The sequence below is a fragment of the Pleurotus ostreatus genome, assembly GCF_014466165.1.
Source record: "Pleurotus ostreatus strain PC9 chromosome Unknown scaffold_8, whole genome shotgun sequence".
NCBI lineage: Eukaryota > Fungi > Basidiomycota > Agaricomycetes > Agaricales > Pleurotaceae > Pleurotus > Pleurotus ostreatus.
The window spans coordinates 759,179-777,827 of record NW_023503163.1 but is presented as its reverse complement, the minus strand read 5'-3'; the positions used below and the strand labels follow the sequence as shown (position 1 = coordinate 777,827).

Below are 18,649 nucleotides of genomic sequence, written 5' to 3'. Positions count from 1 at the left end.
AAGTAGTAATGAGAATAAGGGTATTCAACGGCGTAAAGAGGTGATGCCGGGATTAAAGAAGGGTATAGAAGGAAAGGTGAAAAGTAGCCACAGGCTTGAAAGAAGTCGAAGAGTTGATGGGTCCATTCAATCGTACATCCTCGTATTTATGGAGGTCGACTGCACCATTGCGACCATTGGCATAGCCCGTAGCCGTAGTCTAACTTCAAGACCGACGGTGGCTTGCATGACGGATTGCTACGTCCAGGGTGAGCACGTCGTGGCGAACCTGACCAGTTGTCCAAGCAGGGAACGCCAAGCCTCAGCCAAGAATGGGGCCCCAAGACGTGAAGACCTGCGATCATGGCCACAGGTCTGCTCATATCATAGATTGTCAGCAAGTTCTTGCGTTGGAAGGTGCACAAAGATGGCCTCCTTTCCTCTGGGTCCAATCGCTGAGGGTGTTCTGTTACACGAATTCGACTTGTACGCCAGGCCGATAGTCGTTTCAAAGCGCCCGGTCAACATCTGGCAAGCGGTGCTGCTACAGTCACGCTATGACACCGGACACCGGTCACCTTCGGTGTTCACTAGGCAGCTAGACAGTTCAAATCCCCTAGGGTGCAAGTAAAGAAGTGAGTTAACATGTGAACACGACATAGTATCTAACGCGTCACTCACAAACACCAACGTTTCCGTGCTAAGGGTACGACACGTCTGTAGTATGAAACGATATTAACAACTCAAACGTCGAATGACAGGTCACGGCATCAAGTTTGAGGGTGTTGGGACCGTGATTAACTAGATAATACAACAGTATACTTACAACTCTCGAGTTTGGCTAGACATCGATCCCACACCGGTGGAACACGGTATCGAGTTTCGAGTTTAATTCTTTCTCATCACTTCCAAAAGATAATCAGCATAGTAGCCGCAACCCGAAGCTTTTGAACAACTTTTCTGAACAACTTGGGAGCAGAGGGAATTAGTTGAGGGAGTTATCTGATATAGACTCCTCACGTTGCTAGATAGACGTATGCATCGGAAGCTCCAAAATTGCAAGTTGCAAGGAAAGGCTAAACATCGGCGCCTTGCGTTTCCAACCAGCACTGAGTCGAAGGAGCTAAGACCTGAAGGAAAGTAGACCAGCGACGAACGCGACGCTCACGTACCTCTCTATTCAGATTCTCGGCCTCTGCATGCTTATAATCGGGTAAGTGCCCCCGTTCCACATCCAACCTTAATATCGATGCATGATAGTGAGAGTGCTCGGTGAATATGTTGCAGGAAACTCGCTCTAGGAATGAGAAATTACGTTGTACTTTCGGTTTGACGTTTGGATTACCTAGTCATTGCTGTGGTTGGTGCGGCACGCGCTGCGTATGGTAGGCTGCTTGTCCGCCCAGCGTCGCAGACATTGACGAACACTCAGAATCGCGGAAAACCGGCGGGTATTTGCTGAGACCTATTACGATTCTTCCTCTCGAACATAGGCAAGACTATGAGCGTCAAAGGAGGATCGGTTATTTCGCCCAAAGTTGTGAGGATATGAAAAGAAAACATGTTGCATAGATCACCTCCACGATTTTGATGTTAGAGGGCTGTCGCCCCGGACGTTGAGATCTTAAGAGCTTGAGAGAAATAATTCGCGATGTGGCGTACACGGTGACAAAAAGGAAACCTGATAAGCGATTAGATAAGACATCTATAGGTCACATGACCCATGAGGCATATTGCTTCCCCGAAGTCGAGGCTGTCGGCGCTCTCATTGATACCAAGTCCCATATATCTGCTCTCGGAACGCGGGCGAAGGATGTCTAGCGAAACAATTCCATCCTCATCTTCCCTGGATTCTTCATGCCGCATTCTTACCATATCGTCTTCACTAGAGCAAGCTGTCAATTTCATTGATCGTCAGTACATTACTCCAGATTGTGGGACATTGCTGATTTCTGAATTCATATGCCTAGGCCTTAGAATACTCGACAATGGATCCAAATCGCCCGTGCTGGGCACCGATCTACCTCGGGACGATGAAGAGGCCCCGGAAAATCCGCAACAATTCCATGGACGCTTTCGAATAAGTACTACCAGGCAGACGTGCATTTCCATGCTCGCGAAGTGAAGGGACTCGCACCATATCACTCCTTGAACGTCCCAGCTGTCATATTTGTATGGAGTAATGGAGATGTATGTTTGATCTCTACTCCCTACTGAAGGAGGGCTGATGAAGCCAGCGTCCTAATCGATGGATAAGTCATACAGAGACCACGTCGTTCGCATCGCCAACGATATTTCAACCAGGCAACCAGACGTCGCCCTTGCCGTCAGGATGCCTCGCTCATCATCTGGCAATGAAATTAGCACAGAGGTTGAAGAAGACGGAGAGATAGATGAATTTCTATCTTCGCACGGATTCGAATTCATTGATGGGGAAGTCGAATATCAGCGCTCCGACCGCACGGAGGATGAAGGGCTTCCCGACCATGGTGATTATGCCCGTATAACCGTGACTATGCCTCTAAATCTGATGAATCTGAATATTGCATAGGCATACCAGGTCTACCAAGAGTGATAGACTCACTAAGTACCATCATGTGGCCGTCAATGTCAACGAGAGTGCCAACAAAACCGAAGTTCAACCGGCAAAGACTCTCTCTCTTCTCTCGAAAGTCTTCAAAACTCGACAGCCTGAGACTTCACAAGGAAGCAGAGGACTTAGTCAGGTGGCTAGAAGACGACCCAGCTTTCCGTGACATCGTCAAAAACGATCCATGGAAGAGCGTTTCAGAGCCCGGTACCGTTTCTACGTCCCCGACGTCGTTAGACCCTCCATTGGCGCCGTGGTCTTTGCCGTCAAGGGCTGGTCCGCCGTCAATATTGGCTTTCGATGATGACTTCGCCGACTTTGTTTCAGCACCTCGCGAACCCTCATCCGGGCGCACGACACCTCACGCACAGTCACCGACGTCAGCGACTCGGAGTGGAACCTTGGACGAAGATGGACTTCGGTCTCCTTTCAGCAGCACCTTGTACCGCGCCCTGGGGTCAGCTGCCAACTTAGCAGCTAGCCAAGAGGACGAGATAAGTGATGCTAAACAAACGGAGACTTCGGATGACGACGACGACGATTTGCCCTCGCAGCAAGAAATTGCTGTCACAGCAGCGCGAATATTTGGGACAGATATCCCTCGTTCCTCTGCCATACACGCGGACGCATCAGCTGATGCATCCCCAGTACACCCTACGTCGTCTTTGTTTGCTGTGGATTCTATGAGTTCACAAGACCCTACGTCGATGCAAGTTGTCGATTTGTACGACGTCGGGCAATTCGATCTGTCTCGTGTGCTGGATGCACTGCGGGGCATGAAGGCAGAGATAGCAAGTATGTCGGATGAAGGAGAGAGGCGGCGTGCGGCAGCCAGGGTGGCGTTGGGGTTGGTATACGGACTAGAAGGAGAGAGCGCGGACGATGCAGCAATGTATACTTAGGGATTACTGGCAGTACGTTTCTTGTTTGCACTGAGTTTGAGATTGCACTTTCATATCGCTAGCCATCTGTAACAGTACTGAATCATACATGCCCACTTTTTGCGGACGTTTCATGTGAATCTGATGCTGAGTGGTACGGCTCATGCATTGGGATTTCGGCGAGGGAGGTCCAAAGTTGATAAGATGGGAGAGCTATTTCCCCATCTTCTCGAACCTTCTGCATTGTTACAATATAAATAAGCGCCCATAGTCCTACTCCATCGGAGTAACACTTTGTACTGCTTTCAGCTATATAAATAGCCTCGGTTCCATATATCCATTATCCACTCTACGCTACCTTTATATCACTACCCTCTCCACGATTACTCTCTTGCATTGATTTATCCACTTGACGGCCCACCATGCCTTTAAATTACTCAAAATGGGATCGTTTGGAAGTAGGTCACTGATCGTTATACGCAGAATTTGTCGATAATCCGTATCCTTAGTTGTCTGATGATTCTGACATCGAAGGGCATCCTAACGTTGATCATAAATCACTGGTCAAGTACGCATCGTCTGTTTGGCCGGATCTCTAGCCTTGACTTATGTTCAAACTAGATGGAAGCAACGAGACATCCACGAGAAACGAGAGGCTCGCAAAGCCAAGATCGCGAAACTCGAAGCGGAGATCGCTTGCAACAATGTCTTACAACCGCGCATCGAGGTCGTTTACGCGAAATTAGAGAATGCGGAACCATCGCCGTCGATGTACTTCAACAACCTCGTCGAGCAACTAGAGCAGAATCCGTCTCCCGATGCACCGCCGACGAATGCACCTGGACAACCAACGTATGACGCAATGATGTTGAGCCTGTTGCTGCAAGTGAGCAAGGCTGCTAGGGATCAGGTGGGCGGATTGGCGGCGGCAGAGAAGGAGGAGAAAGTGGGGAAGGCGCTACGAACGGAGCTCGGGAAACATTTGGAGATGTTGAAGAAAACAACAGGTGAAATGAAGAAAGACCTGGAAGTGGAACTCGCAGAGCAGAAGAAACACATAACGAGTGAAGATATACACGATGGCTTCGACAGTAAAGTACGTTGCCACTTCCCCAGTCTCAATCATACTAACCGAACGACTCCGCCTGCAGTATGTACCACCAAAGCCTGAGCCACCTCCCGTCCCCCACGCCAAAGTCGACAAGCCCAAGAAGAAAGTTACCACAACCGAATTCGAGGTTCTGAATCCCGGGGCGTCCACAGCAGGATCGTCGAAACAAGCACCTCCTTCATCGACTGAAGACCCTGAGGACGATGCAGAGCTAGATGAGGAATTACCCGAGTTGACGCCATCGCTTGAAGCCTTCTCGCGCATAAAACTGCAACAGTGGGAGGAGTCCTTTGAGTTCATCAAGACGCATCGAGACGTCGTTGTCCCTGGCGCATCGGACGCCCTTCTGGTAGCGGGATTCCGCGCGGAAAGTGCAGGAAAGTCGCAGTATGCTAAGCAGTGCGTCCACCAAAGCCTGCTGCTTCAGTACGGTGAAAAGCTGGGTGGCGATGGCGTTGGTGTCTTCTTCAAGAAGTACGTGTTACCTTTTCATTTAGAATAATTGCTATATTAACTGTCTAGGATGATCGCGGGCGATAAACGAGCGATCAAAGTGTTCGTCGATGATGTCGAAACCACGTATAACCACCTCAAGTCCCGTGTTAAAACACTACGGGAAGAGGAAGCGCAGTCATCGGAAGGCAAAGAACAGATCCAACTGGTGGCAGAAAACCCCGATACCGTCATTTCCTTCAACGTTCCAGAAGGGCCAGCACCTGACGAAATCAAACTTGAAGGCCCGGGCACAGAAGGACTCGACGTTGAAGAGGTGAGGAAGGCGCTTGACTTTAGGTGGTCGGTTTTCTGCGGGTTCCCAGAGAAATTCCAGGCGGCATTAAAAGAAGGAACACTGGAGGGTGTCAACAAGGTTTTGGCAGAGATGGATGTGCCAGAAGCGGAGAATATTGTTTCGCAGTTGGACATGGCGGGAATTTTGAGCTTTGCCGAGGGCGGTATTCGAGATGAAACGGGGAAGGACAAAGAGAATTAACGTATCGTTTGTGATTCTATTCTGTAATTCTTCTTCATGCTCCCTGTGTGTATTCGCTTCGGAATCATCCTAACAGTACCCGAAGTGCGTGGCCAGATGTTCTGGTAGCCGGTGGCAACTCGGGTCCACCCACCAGCAGCCCCGCAGGACATGTGAACTGTCAACGTCGGGTAAGTGACTGCGGCAAGCTATTATTGCTCCGAGCACTGCACTCGTTTGCACTCGCCTCCTGGTTGTACTCTGCTAGCACAGTGTGCTGGTGGCCTAAACAGAGGAGCAGGAAGCGAGTTTCGGTAGCATTTTGCAATTGTTGCGCCACTGGGGGCTGCTGGGAATGCCATCTCACGCGCCCTGTGTTTGATTCTGAAATGCGCAATGCGGTCCAAGCCAAATCCTTGCCATATTTCCCCGTCCGGTCAAGCAATGAGTTTTTCGCCTGACCGCTAGCTCGCTGCTCCTTGCTTCCGTTCTGCCACTCACCATGGACGCCCACGACGATGACCAGGACAGCACACGACCAAGGCTAGCCAGATCCCTGTCTTTTCCAGACACGCCTCAAATCGAGCTAGCTATAGCAGGCTCGGTGGCAGACACAAGAAAGCCTCGTGCTATCGATCCAAACGTGGCAGCGGAGGCGTCGTCTGTCCCCCCTCGTCCCCCTCGAAATCCTGCCAGGTCACCTCACAACCGAAGGTCAACTTCCTCCAAGAAGCGTCCATCAACAGCCACAGGCACACGCGAGGAGGTTACCCCATGGGAGTTGTTCCCCCCACCTGATATTGGCGAGCCTGCTGTCTTGTTGAAGCCATGGCCAGATTATACCGTAAGTTGTCCCCCTAGAGTCCTTGTCCATGCACCACATATCGTCTCCGAGTCCGCTGAATGCTTTCCCTGTGCAGCCGCCTGGTCGACAAGAACCGAAGAGCGCAGCATCTACAGCATCTCAATCCCATTCTTTTGCAAACTTCATCTTGAGACGGCGAAAAAGTTCGGGGAACAAGTCTGCTTCGCGAAACAAGAATCGGTCCAATACTATTCCTCAGCTCGCGTCGGATGGAGGACTCGCAGAAGCAGGCGCTGGTTCCACCATACAGGCAATGCCATCAGCCCCTCGATCGACATTGGGTTATCAAAATACTGGTTCTGGCTCATCCGCTCCTGCCAACGCCCAACCTCTACGATCGGAAGGTCCACCCCCTATGCCATACCTCACTTCCATGTCCCCGTTTCTGTACGGAGTACCACACTCATCCTCGCCGTCCAACATCTCGATGGCAGCGAAGAGTTCCTCCGACATCGCCACCATTCGTGCCCAACAACCCACGAAGCAAAACAAATTCTCCACCGCCGACCGTACTATCCTTCAAGAACTCAAAAGGAACATTGATGCCAAGGAAGCTCAATTCCTCGTCAAGTTCAATCCACGTTCAGGTTCAGGTGCTTCTGGGATCGCTGGTAGAGGAAGGCATCATCCCTTTGATAAAGAACAAGTACCCTACCCCAGAAATTACGATCAGGAAGTTCTCGACTTGTGAGTCTTGTGCCTCCTTTCCTCCGTTGCGCGTGGCCCTTGTTATTCACGTCGTGTCATTGGCTTTTACTGACATCTGGTGGCGTGGGGCTCATCATAGCGATGTTTGGGAAACGGTCTTCTGCCAGCAAATGTGTGGCAGCGTCACTTGGCACGTCTTTGACACCCCGCCTACCAGAGTGTAAGTCGTTCCTATGTACGTGTGTCGCAGCGATTCATGTTACACATTCAAAGTTTGGACTTGGGTTGTGGTAAGTCTCATTTCGGCTGGCCAGTGATATTTGTGTCACACATCGCCCTTAGGCACAGGATCCTGGATTCTAGATGCTGCTCGGAAGTGGAGGGTTCGTAATTCATTTCCCATGACACCTCCACCGGAGACTAACATTCGGTTATCATCCAGAATTGTCACTTCGTTGGTAGGCTACTTCTTCATACTTCCTAAAATGTACCTATCTCGATAACATTGCAGGCCTGGACGTTGTGCCTTTGCACCCTAATCTTCAGCAACTTGGTTCCGCTGATCTCGCAGGGCGAATAACGTGGATCCAAGCGAACTTGTGGGTGCCACGTTCTGTACGCCCAATATAGTGACCAACATTGTCATTACAGCTTGGAAGGTTTGCCGTTCTCTGACGAAGAGTTCGATTATGTGTATGTCTTCCCTTGAGCTACATCCAGCCTCTTGTTGACCTCGCTTATGGTAGCCATATTAAACGCATTGCCCGAGGTGTACCCGAAGACAAAGTAAGCGAACCGTTCTTTGTCAACCATCATCAACTGTCTTACCGTGCTATTATGTTAGTGGGATCCCTTACTGGAGGTTCGCTTGTTTTATTTGCAACCCCTCGGTCCAAACTCTGAACCAAGGTTGACAGGAAATTACTCGGGTAATGAAACCAGGCGCGGCTTTCGAGGTAACACTCACGAATCTCGCGTTTCCCCAGCGAAATCTAATCAACGCTACATATCAGATGATGGAGGAAGATCTCTTCTTTCCCGGAAAACCAAATGAAAACATGTCACCGGATGGAGAAAATGATGAGCTAGGCCCCCGTTCGCGCGCCAACACGATACTCTCGTGGCAGGCATCTGACGTAGCCGAGAATGGTGACGAAGACGGTCTTCAGGACGATGATGCGTCCTCCCAATACACAGGCTCTGGTTCTGCCTCAGTTTCACACGACGATACGAGTTTAGATGCTCTGTCCACGCCGCGGACAAGCACGGTGGCCCTTCCTGCTCACCATGGGGTAGATACCCTACCCGACCAATTGGTAGCTACCGACGATGTACCACCTCTACCGGTGGCAGCATCTAAGCTAGTGACCCAAGGCCGAAAGTCCCTCCCACAGCTGCAAGTGCGAACTGACAATGTCGTTCCCACCGGTGCGATTCAGTACTTCCCCACTCGGCCGCGATCTCAACATTTTACGGACTCTGCAATCTCCCTCCGAAATACAAACTCTACAGCATCCCTCATTCAATCGCCGGTGCGAACCAAACCGTCATCCCAACATCCCCGCAGCCCTCCCATCTCTCCGATTAGCCATTCGTCCGCGAGATCTCCGGATCGCGACTCTTTGTACCATCCATTCCTCCTACGAACACTCCCCAAACCTCCCGCCAATCCTCGTGACCATAGTCTCCTTGAGTTAATTTACAATGAGATGCATGCGGCGAGGTTCATCAATCTCTCCCCGTTATCACTCTTGGCGAATTACCTTAGCCTGCATTTCAAAGGTAAGCCGTCTCCCGTGTCACATCGCAAAGCCCTCTCTTAATGATCGCCTAGATGTGCGAACCCACCCGCAACTACAGTGGGCCTTTCCCCCGACCCGAGCTAAGCGAGGACGACCGCTTGCCAGATCTGTAGCGTACGACGACTCTGACCCAGATGACGACGGTCTAGTGAAGAAGCCAACACAGATTGCAGGAAACCCTCCCATGATCGCCACCACCACGCAGAGACGTAGAGCAGCCACCGTGGGCAGCCAACCGTTTTCAAACTCTGGCTTCCATGAGGATCCTTCAGACCCTACTGGTCGCGTAACTGTCCAAAGCTTGGTGAATGCCGAATCAAAGTATATCTCCCTGGATGAGACTCAGCGATCCGCCTACTCCCCATCCTCAAAATCAAAGTTTTCATCCCCATCGCGAGATAGCCGGCGCGACCCCTCTTCGGCAGGTACTCGAGCTGCTGCCATGTTTTCTTCAATGCATCACTCTCGGCTGCCAAACAAAACGTTGAACCTGGATCTCAGGTCATTAAATCTTCATCTGGCGATACGGACGAGCGAAGTGCTCGCATGTGCAGAAGCGATGTGGGAATGGGTCCTTGAATATCAATCTCAAGACAAGAAGCCTCAGTTATTGTCTGGTTCGCCGAAGTCGGTGGACGTAGCAGCACTAACCGATCTCGCCCGGGAAGATTTTGATTATCTACTCTCGAGGTTTGATATGTAAGTCCCAATGTATAGCGCATGAAGCCTTGACAAATGTTTCTCGCTATTCTAGGGATATGAGAGACCAGATTTCCCTCAGCGGAACCATGGAAGATCAATACGGCTGGACTACTTTGCCTGTCACTCCCACATCGGAACGGAAGGCCTTTGATGGGGCTTGGGATAAATGGTGTCAATGGGAGAAGCAACAAAACCCGTCTCATCCCGTTTACGCTGGCGGTGCTACGGGGCGCTATAGCGATTCCAACATGTCGCGCAGCACGGGTGCTCCGTCAACGAGGCAAAACGGCAGCATCATGACACGGAGGGATAGCCAATCCCGGGATGACAGTGGAGCATCGGTTCGAAGAAGTGGTAGCCTCACTCAAAGCGCGGCCGGCGGCCATCGAGAAACCACCCATGGGGACAAGCGAAGGTTCAGTCATTACGATGATGGCCTGGGCGGCTTGAAGCGCAGTGGGAGCTTTGTGAGGGACAACCAAAGCGACACTACGAAATCAACGCAGCGCACTCTGGATGATGCCCGCTCCCGCACGTCTAGTGTCCATCAGCGCCCGGTCCATCATCTACCGCCGCCTGAAGGCCGCCTTTCAAGGGTCACACGTGTCTTCGTAGCTTGGAAGCCGTAAGGGAGGAAGCGACACCGTGGTTACGCGGCCCTTGTCGTTTGGGGGTGCTTGGAACATCACCCATCTATCTCAGATTCTCAAAAAAGTGCTTCTCGAGCGCTGTCTCTCCACATGTTCTGTGACATGCCGTCCGCATTTACTTCTGGTGTCGATTCTGGGCACCCTAGATGTCGGATCTTTCTTGACATTCAATCGCTGGGAATGTTCGGTTTTCCCATCCGCGTCGGTTGTCCTCTTCACCCGTTCCTTCTTTGCTCTGCGCAAATTTCTGTGTAACCCCTTGGGCCTTGCCCCTCGCTATGTTTGGCATCGGCATTGCCTTGGGTAACCAAGACCACACGTGTATGTATGTATGTAATGTATGTTAGAGTGAGCGCGGCAGGTTGTATACCTTGGACTTGTTGCTACATTTTATCTAATCTAATCATCATCTACCTGTATCAAGTATCACTGAAAATGCGGAGACGATATCTTCATGGTCGCCATGCACGCTTTCCTTCCCCGAGTCGCCATCCTAGGCCGTCCCAGATCAATTCCAGGATTGGCGACTTCTAGTCCGCTCACTCCATTTCCTCCGACTCTCAACGGGGGAATTATTACCAGTTCCGCACACAAAGTCGTCCCCGCTGCCTTCCAGTCGAGGCGTTTCCATCCTTCGACAAGAAAATCATTCACACAAAGTGGGACCTGGTCCCCATATATGCTAGACCTCCTTTATATAGTCAACATTCCCTAGAGTTATCTCATTTCGATCGATATCAAGGTTCCCTCCCCCGCGTTGGGGAAGGAAATTTCATCATTCTGTCAGGGTGGCGGTGCTCGAGGACTTTCGATCACACCAATCGTCACCAACTCTGAGACTGGAAGGAAGTGTGTCCTAATTGATTCCGGTAACTAAATTCCTAAAAACGTTGACTGACACGCACTCTCGTCGAAGCATCAAAAATTATGTGCATTTGGCCGCACCATGGCTGTACCCTATGCAGGTAAGCACAAGGACTACGGGACGAATATAAGCGACAACGAGAGTACAACTGAATAACCCGGGGATGATGGTGTGTAGATAATGGTGCACAACGATTCATAGGAAAGAAAACGGCTGGTTACGTTTTCGTAGTAGTTACTCATACTAGTAAGCGGTGATACAAAGGATTTCAGTTTGAATCGGACGACGAGGGAGGTCGAGAAGGAAAGAAACACATAAAAAGAAAAGCATATAGACGTTGGAAATAACACACGAGTCCAAAAGTATGAACACAGGGGGAAGAAACCGTCACTTCCAGCGAATTCTCCAGGGCTCATGGATTCACCTGCGCCCTCCATAATGGCCTTGCACTTGTTGGGGAGGGGTTGGCTGTGCCCAGTGACCATGCGCTTGTTGCTGCGACATGTTTGACATCTGTTGGGCTGCACCAGGTTGCCCCGGCCCGCCCGTATAGTACGAATGTGCCGCTGGAGCCTGCATCATATGCGGACTGTACATTCCTGATCCAGGGTCGCCGGGGTGATGTGCTGCAGTGGGTTGCGCGTACTGGCCAGCAGAGTTGTAATTGCTTGGCGACGCCGCGCCTGGCACCTGCGAGTGACCTTGTTGGGGGGAAGTCGGCGATCCAATGTTGATTTGTGCCGCGTTGCCCTGTTGTACCGACTGCGATTGACCTTGCTGTTGACCGGGAATATTAAGAGGGGGAGGAATGGAAGCATTCGGTGAATGAGGGGACGTTTGCCCCGGCCGAGGGCTAACATTAGCGCCACCTGATGCAGCTGTTGACGCACGGCGCCTGCGTTTTGGCCCAGCTCGATGCTCCTCATCCTCATCATGTTGCGAGTCATCCTCTTTGATGGTTGTGCCACCCTGCGAAGGACTGATGGACAGACCACCAGGCAAGTTATTCGTTGTTGGCTGCGGTGGACCAGACGGGATGTTCATTGGTTGCGAGCGACTGAGTGGTGGCCCGATCGGCATGGAGGAAGGGAGCGAGCCCTGTGGAGCATTGAGGCAGGCCTGAATGAGGTTCTTGCCCTCTGGCTGAGTAACCAGAGGCTGTAACTTTGCGGTCGTAAACGTGTATACGAGACCTGTCTCTGAAACGACAAGCAGCAGCACTTGTGTTCCAGTGAGGGTTGATAATTCGTAAGCCTGCCAAAGACATGATCAGTGGCATGGACGATAAAGACGAAAACAAGCACACCGCACACCTTTTTCATGATTCCTGGACGCGATTTCAGCAAACGAATCACAGGGAACTGTAGGGACGTACCAGCTTTCCGCTTGGAGAAGGTTATGTGGCGCCTGGACTTGTCCTGGATGAATTCAATCTTGATCTTTCTCCTGCCAGCCTTCTTGTCTGATTTTGGCTTCTCTCCATCGTCGTCGTCGTCCTCTGCATTGCTGTCGACTGCGTCGTTGTCTGCGATGAACGCGTCGTCTGTGACTGGCTGTGGCTGCTGCTGGTGGGCCTGTGCCGGGTCTGCGGGGTTGGGCTGGTCGAGGGTGCGCTGTCTTTTTCTCATCGTCGGGGAGGTTGGTGAAGACTGGTGATCGTGCGGGTAGTCAGTGCCAGAAAGGGAAGGAGCAGGCTGGGCCGCGGTGTTAGAATAGGGATACGAGGAGGACGAGGAGGGAAACGAGGTGATGACTCTGCGAAAAGTGGCCATGGGCGACGAAAAAGAGGAACGAGGAGGAGAAGGGGCAAATGCGTGACGGCAAAGCAGAAACTGACCTGACTGTTTAAACACTCTGTAGCCGGAAAAGGAACTTGGGAGGTCGTCCAAAACGAGAAACGCTTCATATCCAAACCCCCTCTCCCTTTTTGTACTGCCAAACACCCGCAAGCACCCGCAAACACAGCGACCAAGGCACCGGCCGTATACCGCTTTCGGAACATCCCGCGCCACACCATCGTTCCCGAGTCACGGAATCAAATCGCTCCCACACTACGCCTCCTTATCGCTAGCTCCGGCCACACATGACCCTGCCGTTCCTTATGGAAATTGTCTTACTCAATTCTGCACCTCGCTCCGTGCCCTGCGGATATCCAGCAGATCGAAAACATATCATTCATTTGATCACATAGCACTATATCCCAAAGATCGTGCAGCCGTACGTGCCCTGGTCACCGCAGTCCGCGTTCTTGATGAAGCTCCCCCAGTGCATGGCGCACCCGTTCTTCAATCATCCCAGATGTCGCGCGCAACGCCGCCCGAATGTCATCCTCTCCGATATGCCGGTCTTCCACCCATGCGCGAGGCAGCCGGTCGCGCAGATACCGTGCAGTGTCGTCGTCTACAAATAAAAACAACACATCCACATGCCGGAATAGGTCAACCCTTCAACCTAACTAGATGACACCCCACACACCCCCACAATGACGATCCAAACTAGGAAGCAGACATACCTCTTGGTTCAGCAGCCCTAGCACCACGACTACTGCTCTTCAGATGCACGTCCTCGCATTCGCTGTCCCGGCACACACCGCCGCCTGGGATTTCAAACCGACATATCTGCTGGGATGGATCCGTGTTCTTCAGCCACGTAGCTAATCTGAGGGGTTCAAGGTCAACTGCAGGCGGCGAAGACGTCGAAGGGCCGGGCTGTGCAATAAAAGTAGATGATGACGACGACGACGACGACGAAGGATCAGAAGGAAGGTAGGTAGATATACTTGAGCGTAGAAGGGGATAACGCCCAAACGGAGACTCATAGCTTGGAAACAAAACGGCTTCACTCTTGTCGGAGGATGATAGACCTTCTTCTTGCCTTGGGAGGACTTGATCCGACGAACCCAAAGGATCCATGATTTGTTCGTCCGTTGCCTGTGCCGACAAAATTAGTATCGTCGCAACGGAATAATGCCGGAAGAGGATGGGGAAGGGACGGGGTAGCACTCATGAAAAAGGGAGTAAACGAACTTGTTGTGCGGAGATCGTGACGCACCTGAGTCGACGAAATGCTAGAGCTGACGTCGTCGACAAAGACAGATGGAGGAGTCTCTTTCCGGACATCGGCGCCATCGGTTATCGTGTCTGCGCTTCCCTGGGATCAGAACGCAAGGGATATAAAGTGGAAAATGAAGCAAGTCCATTCCATTCACACGGAAGTAAAAGGCAATCGGTACCGAAGACCCAACATGCCGGTGAAAAAAATGGGGTAGGAAGACGTGTCAAGCCGCAAATAAGTCAGCCTAGAGGGTCATGAGAAGAAAGATGCTTGCCGGTTGATCAGGCCTATCTGGTGTTCTGGGGGCTAAGTGACATTGGAACACAACGTGATGATGCGCGAGCACAAGACAAAGAATGATGCCATGGCAAGGGAGTGGCTTATCAGCAAGCCGAAGACGCACGCACATGGGTGCAACGTACAAAGGGACTTACCATCTTCGTTTTCAGGAACCCCGTCCTGGGATATTAAACTGGGAGAGGCTTCCACGTTCCCATGATCTAGTCCACGCGCCGAATTAGATGAAGTTGATGGGTGCGCAAACAAAAGAGCGCGAACGCGAAGGATGCGAAGCCAGAGAAAACATGTCAGTTAATGTTCATAATCGAAAGGGACTGAGAGAATAGAGAACCAATCGTAGGGGGATCCATAGCACGAGATCTTGGCGCTGTTGTAAGTAATGCATCAGGCAATTCAGCTAGAGCGGTCCAAATTAGAATACGATGCTTCCCTGAGGGTACTGTTCCCCCGCGTGTCACCGGATGACGCTTGACAGAACTGTACTTACCAGGTGTTGGTTTCGGTTCAGTCTGACCGTCAAGAGTCGCGTTGGCTGCTGTAGAAGCATCGGCAGAGGGGGGAGCATCGGGTACAGTCGACAGTGACCGTGTCATCTGCAACGTTGACAGTAGGCATTTGAGCTAAACAGACATGATAAGCACATACAGCGAGTTTCTGCATGCGTTTCTGTTCTCGCTGAGCGATCAACTCTCGCATCCTCCGTATTTCCTCTTCCTTCTCGATCAACGAACTAGGCGGTAGTACTGGCGGCGTCGATACCGTAGGCGTGGCCCTTCCAGAGTGAGTCATCGTGCCTGACCTAAGACCGACGATGGAAGGCGAATAACGAGCCCGGTGATCAGGCCGCAGAGGTCCGTCATTCCCATCAGCCTCCCCATCACTATCACTGAGGTCGATTATGCAACGTCGCATTCCACTGACACTAGCAAAACTCCCCATAGCCGAGGATGTATTACCATTGGTCCCGGTAAGTCGGCGACGAAGAGCGCGATCGTTCGCAGCGGACGTAGGTACTTGCGAATTCCATTGTAGCCTTCGATTCTGGCCATCGGAACTATCAAAATCCACGAAATCGGCGGCGACCGGCCGTTTCGTACCACGCCGCTGTATACTAGGCCCCGTCAGCTGGTTGAGATCTGCGACGTTGGCATTCGGGAGATTAGACCCAGTACTAGTTCGTGTCAGCGGGCGTGACGGAGGATCAAGATATGCTTGGTGCTCTATAACGGAGGATCCGCCACTATCAAGGACGAATGCATCCTGGGCAGCCGCAAAGGAGTTTAGACCCGCTGTTGAGCCAGAAGACGGAGCCACGTCTGTGTCTGTATCTGCGGACACAGGCGGTGGCTCTGCAGGTGACACTGGGGGCGGCAATAATTCGCCAGCCCCATTAGAGGAGCCGTTGGGCAGCTCCGTTCCAGATGCCGCTGGAGTTACATCAACATCCATAGCGTCAGGGCTCGCATGTCTCTGAGAGGACTCGTCAACAGCCATGTCGGTCGAATCGCCGTTGGAAGAGGAAGAGGCGATACTGTTAAGGAAATCATCGACGGAGAGTGCTGGCGTTGGCGTGCTTGGTTTGGTCTGCTCATCAGGCGAGTTAGACCTCTGCGTCACTGCGGGGCGAAGGGTTACCGAGGAAGATGAAGCCGAGGTCGAGGCAATGACCATCGTGGTCTGCTTGGACTTGCGAGAGGCCTGAGCAGCCGCCTTGCGAGCGAGCAATTCTTGCCGTCTCTGACGCTCCATGTCATGAAGGTTGGTGGAAGGTAGGGAGGGATTAGGATTGAGTGTAGGTATTACAGGTGTTGCTGCAGCAGATGTCTGAATTGGCGTCGAGCCACTACTAGGCGATTCCGTGCTAACAAAAACAGCAGGAGTCGCCTTGTTCGCAGCCTTGCGTGAGATTGCGGGTGGTGAATGAAGTAGATCGAGCTTCAGTTCGGTTGCGGGGCTTAGCTCCGACTTTATCGTTGGGGATAGAGGTACATTGTGTGTTTGTACTGGAGGCCAGAGAAATGGTTCGTCGAGAAGGTGAGGATCGGGTGGGTAAGGGATTAAACCTGCGGTATCGAGGTTCTCTGGTAGACGGAGTCTGAGCTCGGAGAAGACGTAAAACACAATTTCGCGAGATAGACCACAGTCAACGAGGAACTCTGGAGCGACACCCCATCCGAGCAGATCAAGAACAATGTCTTTCGCCGTGTCGTATTGAGCTTGGTTCACTTGAAATATTAAGATTACACCGACGCAATGGAACCACTGAAATACTTGAACTACGCACTAGCTAATCCTGGTCGAACATGATGTTCGTCCAATTGGGATAGGCTCACTTGAGGTAGAGGTAAGCTGGGTCCATGAGATGAGGTCTGCAAGCTTGAAGGTAAATTTGACATTCTGTCAAGCAGGTTGTGGGTCGCCGGAGACTCGACTTTTGGTATTGCCGATCTTGGAGGGGGAGTTACTTCCTTTCGTCCGGAGCGGCCAGCTGCAAGTGTCAGAGGACCTGGTCTTGAGGGTAAGGATGCCAGTGTTGTTGGTGGCGGCCTAGCGTCCTCCTTGGGCGGAGCAGGGGGCAAATCTTCCGAATCGCTGATTTCTCCTTCCTCGCGACCTTGGCTAGGATCGATGTCCAGAACATTAGGCCGAGGCTGGGCGGTCTTTCTAGGCAGCGGTTTATATTGCGAGGACGAGGAGGCGTCTTCCTGGCCATAGTCCAGTTGAACGGAATTGTCGCGGGGAACAGCAGGCCTTGAAGGTAGGGTAGCCTTTCCGCCTGGGAGAGAAGCATCTGTGGAGACATTTTTTCTTCGCTTGATAGTCGATAGAGCGGCAGCACGAAGCGAGGAAGCTGGGTCAGACGGCGAGAGGACTGTTTCGGACGCTGCCATCATTTGAGCCCGTCGTCGTTGTCGGTGGTGGCTTGAAGTCGACTGTCGTGCCTCGCGTTTTACCATCGTTTCCCGCGCACAGACCGCCTTTGTTCCCACGACACTAGTCAGATATTGCTCTGCACCAGAATCAAGCACTTGAATGGCGACCGTCACCCATATCATCTACTCCCACTACGACCCAAACGACAGAGAACGTTTGGAGGCGGAAACGGGTCAGATTGATCCTCAGGATGAAATTGACGCTGACGAAGAATGGCGGATTCAAACCACCATCTCTGGACAGCGGCGAACACGACTGCCGCCTCGATTCGTACCTGCGACGACCACTTATGACCCCTGGAGTAGTACTCCTACTACTGCGGCAACCGGTACCAAAATCGAGGACAATGCTAGGGGTGACAGCCTCTCACAATGGTACCGATCTATCAGCAAGACTCATGCCAATGTGGCTACAACGTCTCACCAGCCCAAGCAACTGCCTAATCGACCCCCGAATCTAGAAAACTCCACGCAGCACCCGAAATCGTACCGGGGACGTGACTGGTTTATCCAGAATGCACTTTCTTCTCGGCCAGACTCGCCTGTAGCCTCTGCCCCACCGCCCACCCTTCACGAGATGTTAATCCGGCACCCCCCACCACTTCCCTCGGAACCAAAGTTTAAGCAGCCCGTGTGGTTAGCACTTGGTCCCACAAATAAAGGTTTTGCCATGCTTCAGCAGAAGGGTTGGCACGAGGGCGAACCTTTGGGACCAAGTATACCCCGAGACCGCAAAGCAGCGGATCCACAAGACAGCGAGCTATTCGACGAGGCATCAGGGAAGGGTGTACCAACGGAGCGTATACAACGGTCGGTGGCCGTGAAGCTCGAGCAAACCGATAACGACAACTTCGTAGAAGTCATAGATCTCACTGTCTCCGAAGACGAAGACTCGGGGAGCATGGTTGAGGCCGATGATGGCGAAGATTCAACGCCAACAGCAATGCCCCCTGCTGACGAGGACTTGCTGGGTGGACGCACAGCATTGATAACACCTATAGCTACCACTCTGAAGGCCGATCGCCTGGGCATCGGATTGAAGGCAAAAACCGAGGGGCCATACCATGTGTCAAAGAAGCGGATAACCCACAACAAGGCGGCTTTAGCCGCCCATATACAGGCCGCTGAACGTCTTCGAAAGCAGAAGCAGGAGATAGGACGGGGCTACCGTAGCTTCGCAAGAGCGAGTAAGAGAGAGTCGACAGCGAGACAGCAGATGATAGCTTATATGAACTCCTGATAATAATGATTTCCTTTGCAAAGCGCTCTATGCTATAGATACAATAAACACGTACATGT

The 18,649-nt window shown here is 51.9% G+C and overlaps 6 protein-coding genes across 6 annotated transcripts; 4 read left to right on the top strand and 2 right to left on the bottom strand.

Moving 5' to 3' along the window:
* Positions 1-1,792: 1,792 nt before the first annotated feature.
* PC9H_010572 (uncharacterized protein) lies at positions 1,793-3,471 on the top strand (the record flags this gene model as incomplete). The annotated part of the gene is made up of 5 exons (XM_036780065.1): positions 1,793-1,892; positions 1,950-2,063; positions 2,141-2,169; positions 2,237-2,468; positions 2,531-3,471. The coding sequence occupies 5 exons, from the start codon at positions 1,793-1,795 to the stop codon at positions 3,469-3,471; spliced, it is 1,416 nt and encodes a 471-aa protein (XP_036627448.1).
* Positions 3,472-3,872: 401 nt separating this feature from the next.
* CDC37 (hsp90 co-chaperone Cdc37) lies at positions 3,873-5,552 on the top strand (the record flags this gene model as incomplete). The annotated part of the gene is made up of 5 exons (XM_036780064.1): positions 3,873-3,908; positions 3,960-4,018; positions 4,072-4,546; positions 4,602-5,035; positions 5,084-5,552. 5 exons carry the CDS (start codon positions 3,873-3,875, stop codon positions 5,550-5,552), a joined length of 1,473 nt encoding a protein of 490 aa, XP_036627447.1.
* A 481-nt stretch (positions 5,553-6,033) lies between these two features.
* PC9H_010570 (uncharacterized protein) lies at positions 6,034-10,177 on the top strand (the record flags this gene model as incomplete). Its single annotated transcript, XM_036780063.1, has 14 exons — positions 6,034-6,375; positions 6,452-7,083; positions 7,184-7,264; positions 7,318-7,334; positions 7,387-7,427; positions 7,487-7,502; positions 7,556-7,643; positions 7,696-7,737; positions 7,791-7,830; positions 7,889-7,906; positions 7,962-8,000; positions 8,058-8,826; positions 8,879-9,545; positions 9,601-10,177. 14 exons carry the CDS (start codon positions 6,034-6,036, stop codon positions 10,175-10,177), a joined length of 3,369 nt encoding a protein of 1,122 aa, XP_036627446.1.
* A 1,306-nt stretch (positions 10,178-11,483) lies between these two features.
* MCM1 (transcription factor of the MADS box) lies at positions 11,484-12,835 on the bottom strand (the record flags this gene model as incomplete). The annotated part of the gene is made up of 3 exons (XM_036780062.1): positions 11,484-12,317; positions 12,377-12,390; positions 12,439-12,835. The coding sequence occupies 3 exons, from the start codon at positions 12,833-12,835 to the stop codon at positions 11,484-11,486; spliced, it is 1,245 nt and encodes a 414-aa protein (XP_036627445.1).
* A 458-nt stretch (positions 12,836-13,293) lies between these two features.
* Positions 13,294-17,311, bottom strand: PC9H_010568 (uncharacterized protein; the record flags this gene model as incomplete). The annotated part of the gene is made up of 9 exons (XM_036780061.1): positions 13,294-13,463; positions 13,576-13,993; positions 14,115-14,213; positions 14,392-14,423; positions 14,552-14,617; positions 14,749-14,814; positions 14,905-15,010; positions 15,063-16,642; positions 16,702-17,311. 9 exons carry the CDS (start codon positions 17,309-17,311, stop codon positions 13,294-13,296), a joined length of 3,147 nt encoding a protein of 1,048 aa, XP_036627444.1.
* A 139-nt stretch (positions 17,312-17,450) lies between these two features.
* On the top strand, positions 17,451-18,590 carry PC9H_010567 (uncharacterized protein; the record flags this gene model as incomplete). The annotated part of the gene is made up of 1 exon (XM_036780060.1): positions 17,451-18,590. The coding sequence occupies one exon, from the start codon at positions 17,451-17,453 to the stop codon at positions 18,588-18,590; it is 1,140 nt and encodes a 379-aa protein (XP_036627443.1).
* Positions 18,591-18,649: the final 59 nt, after the last annotated feature.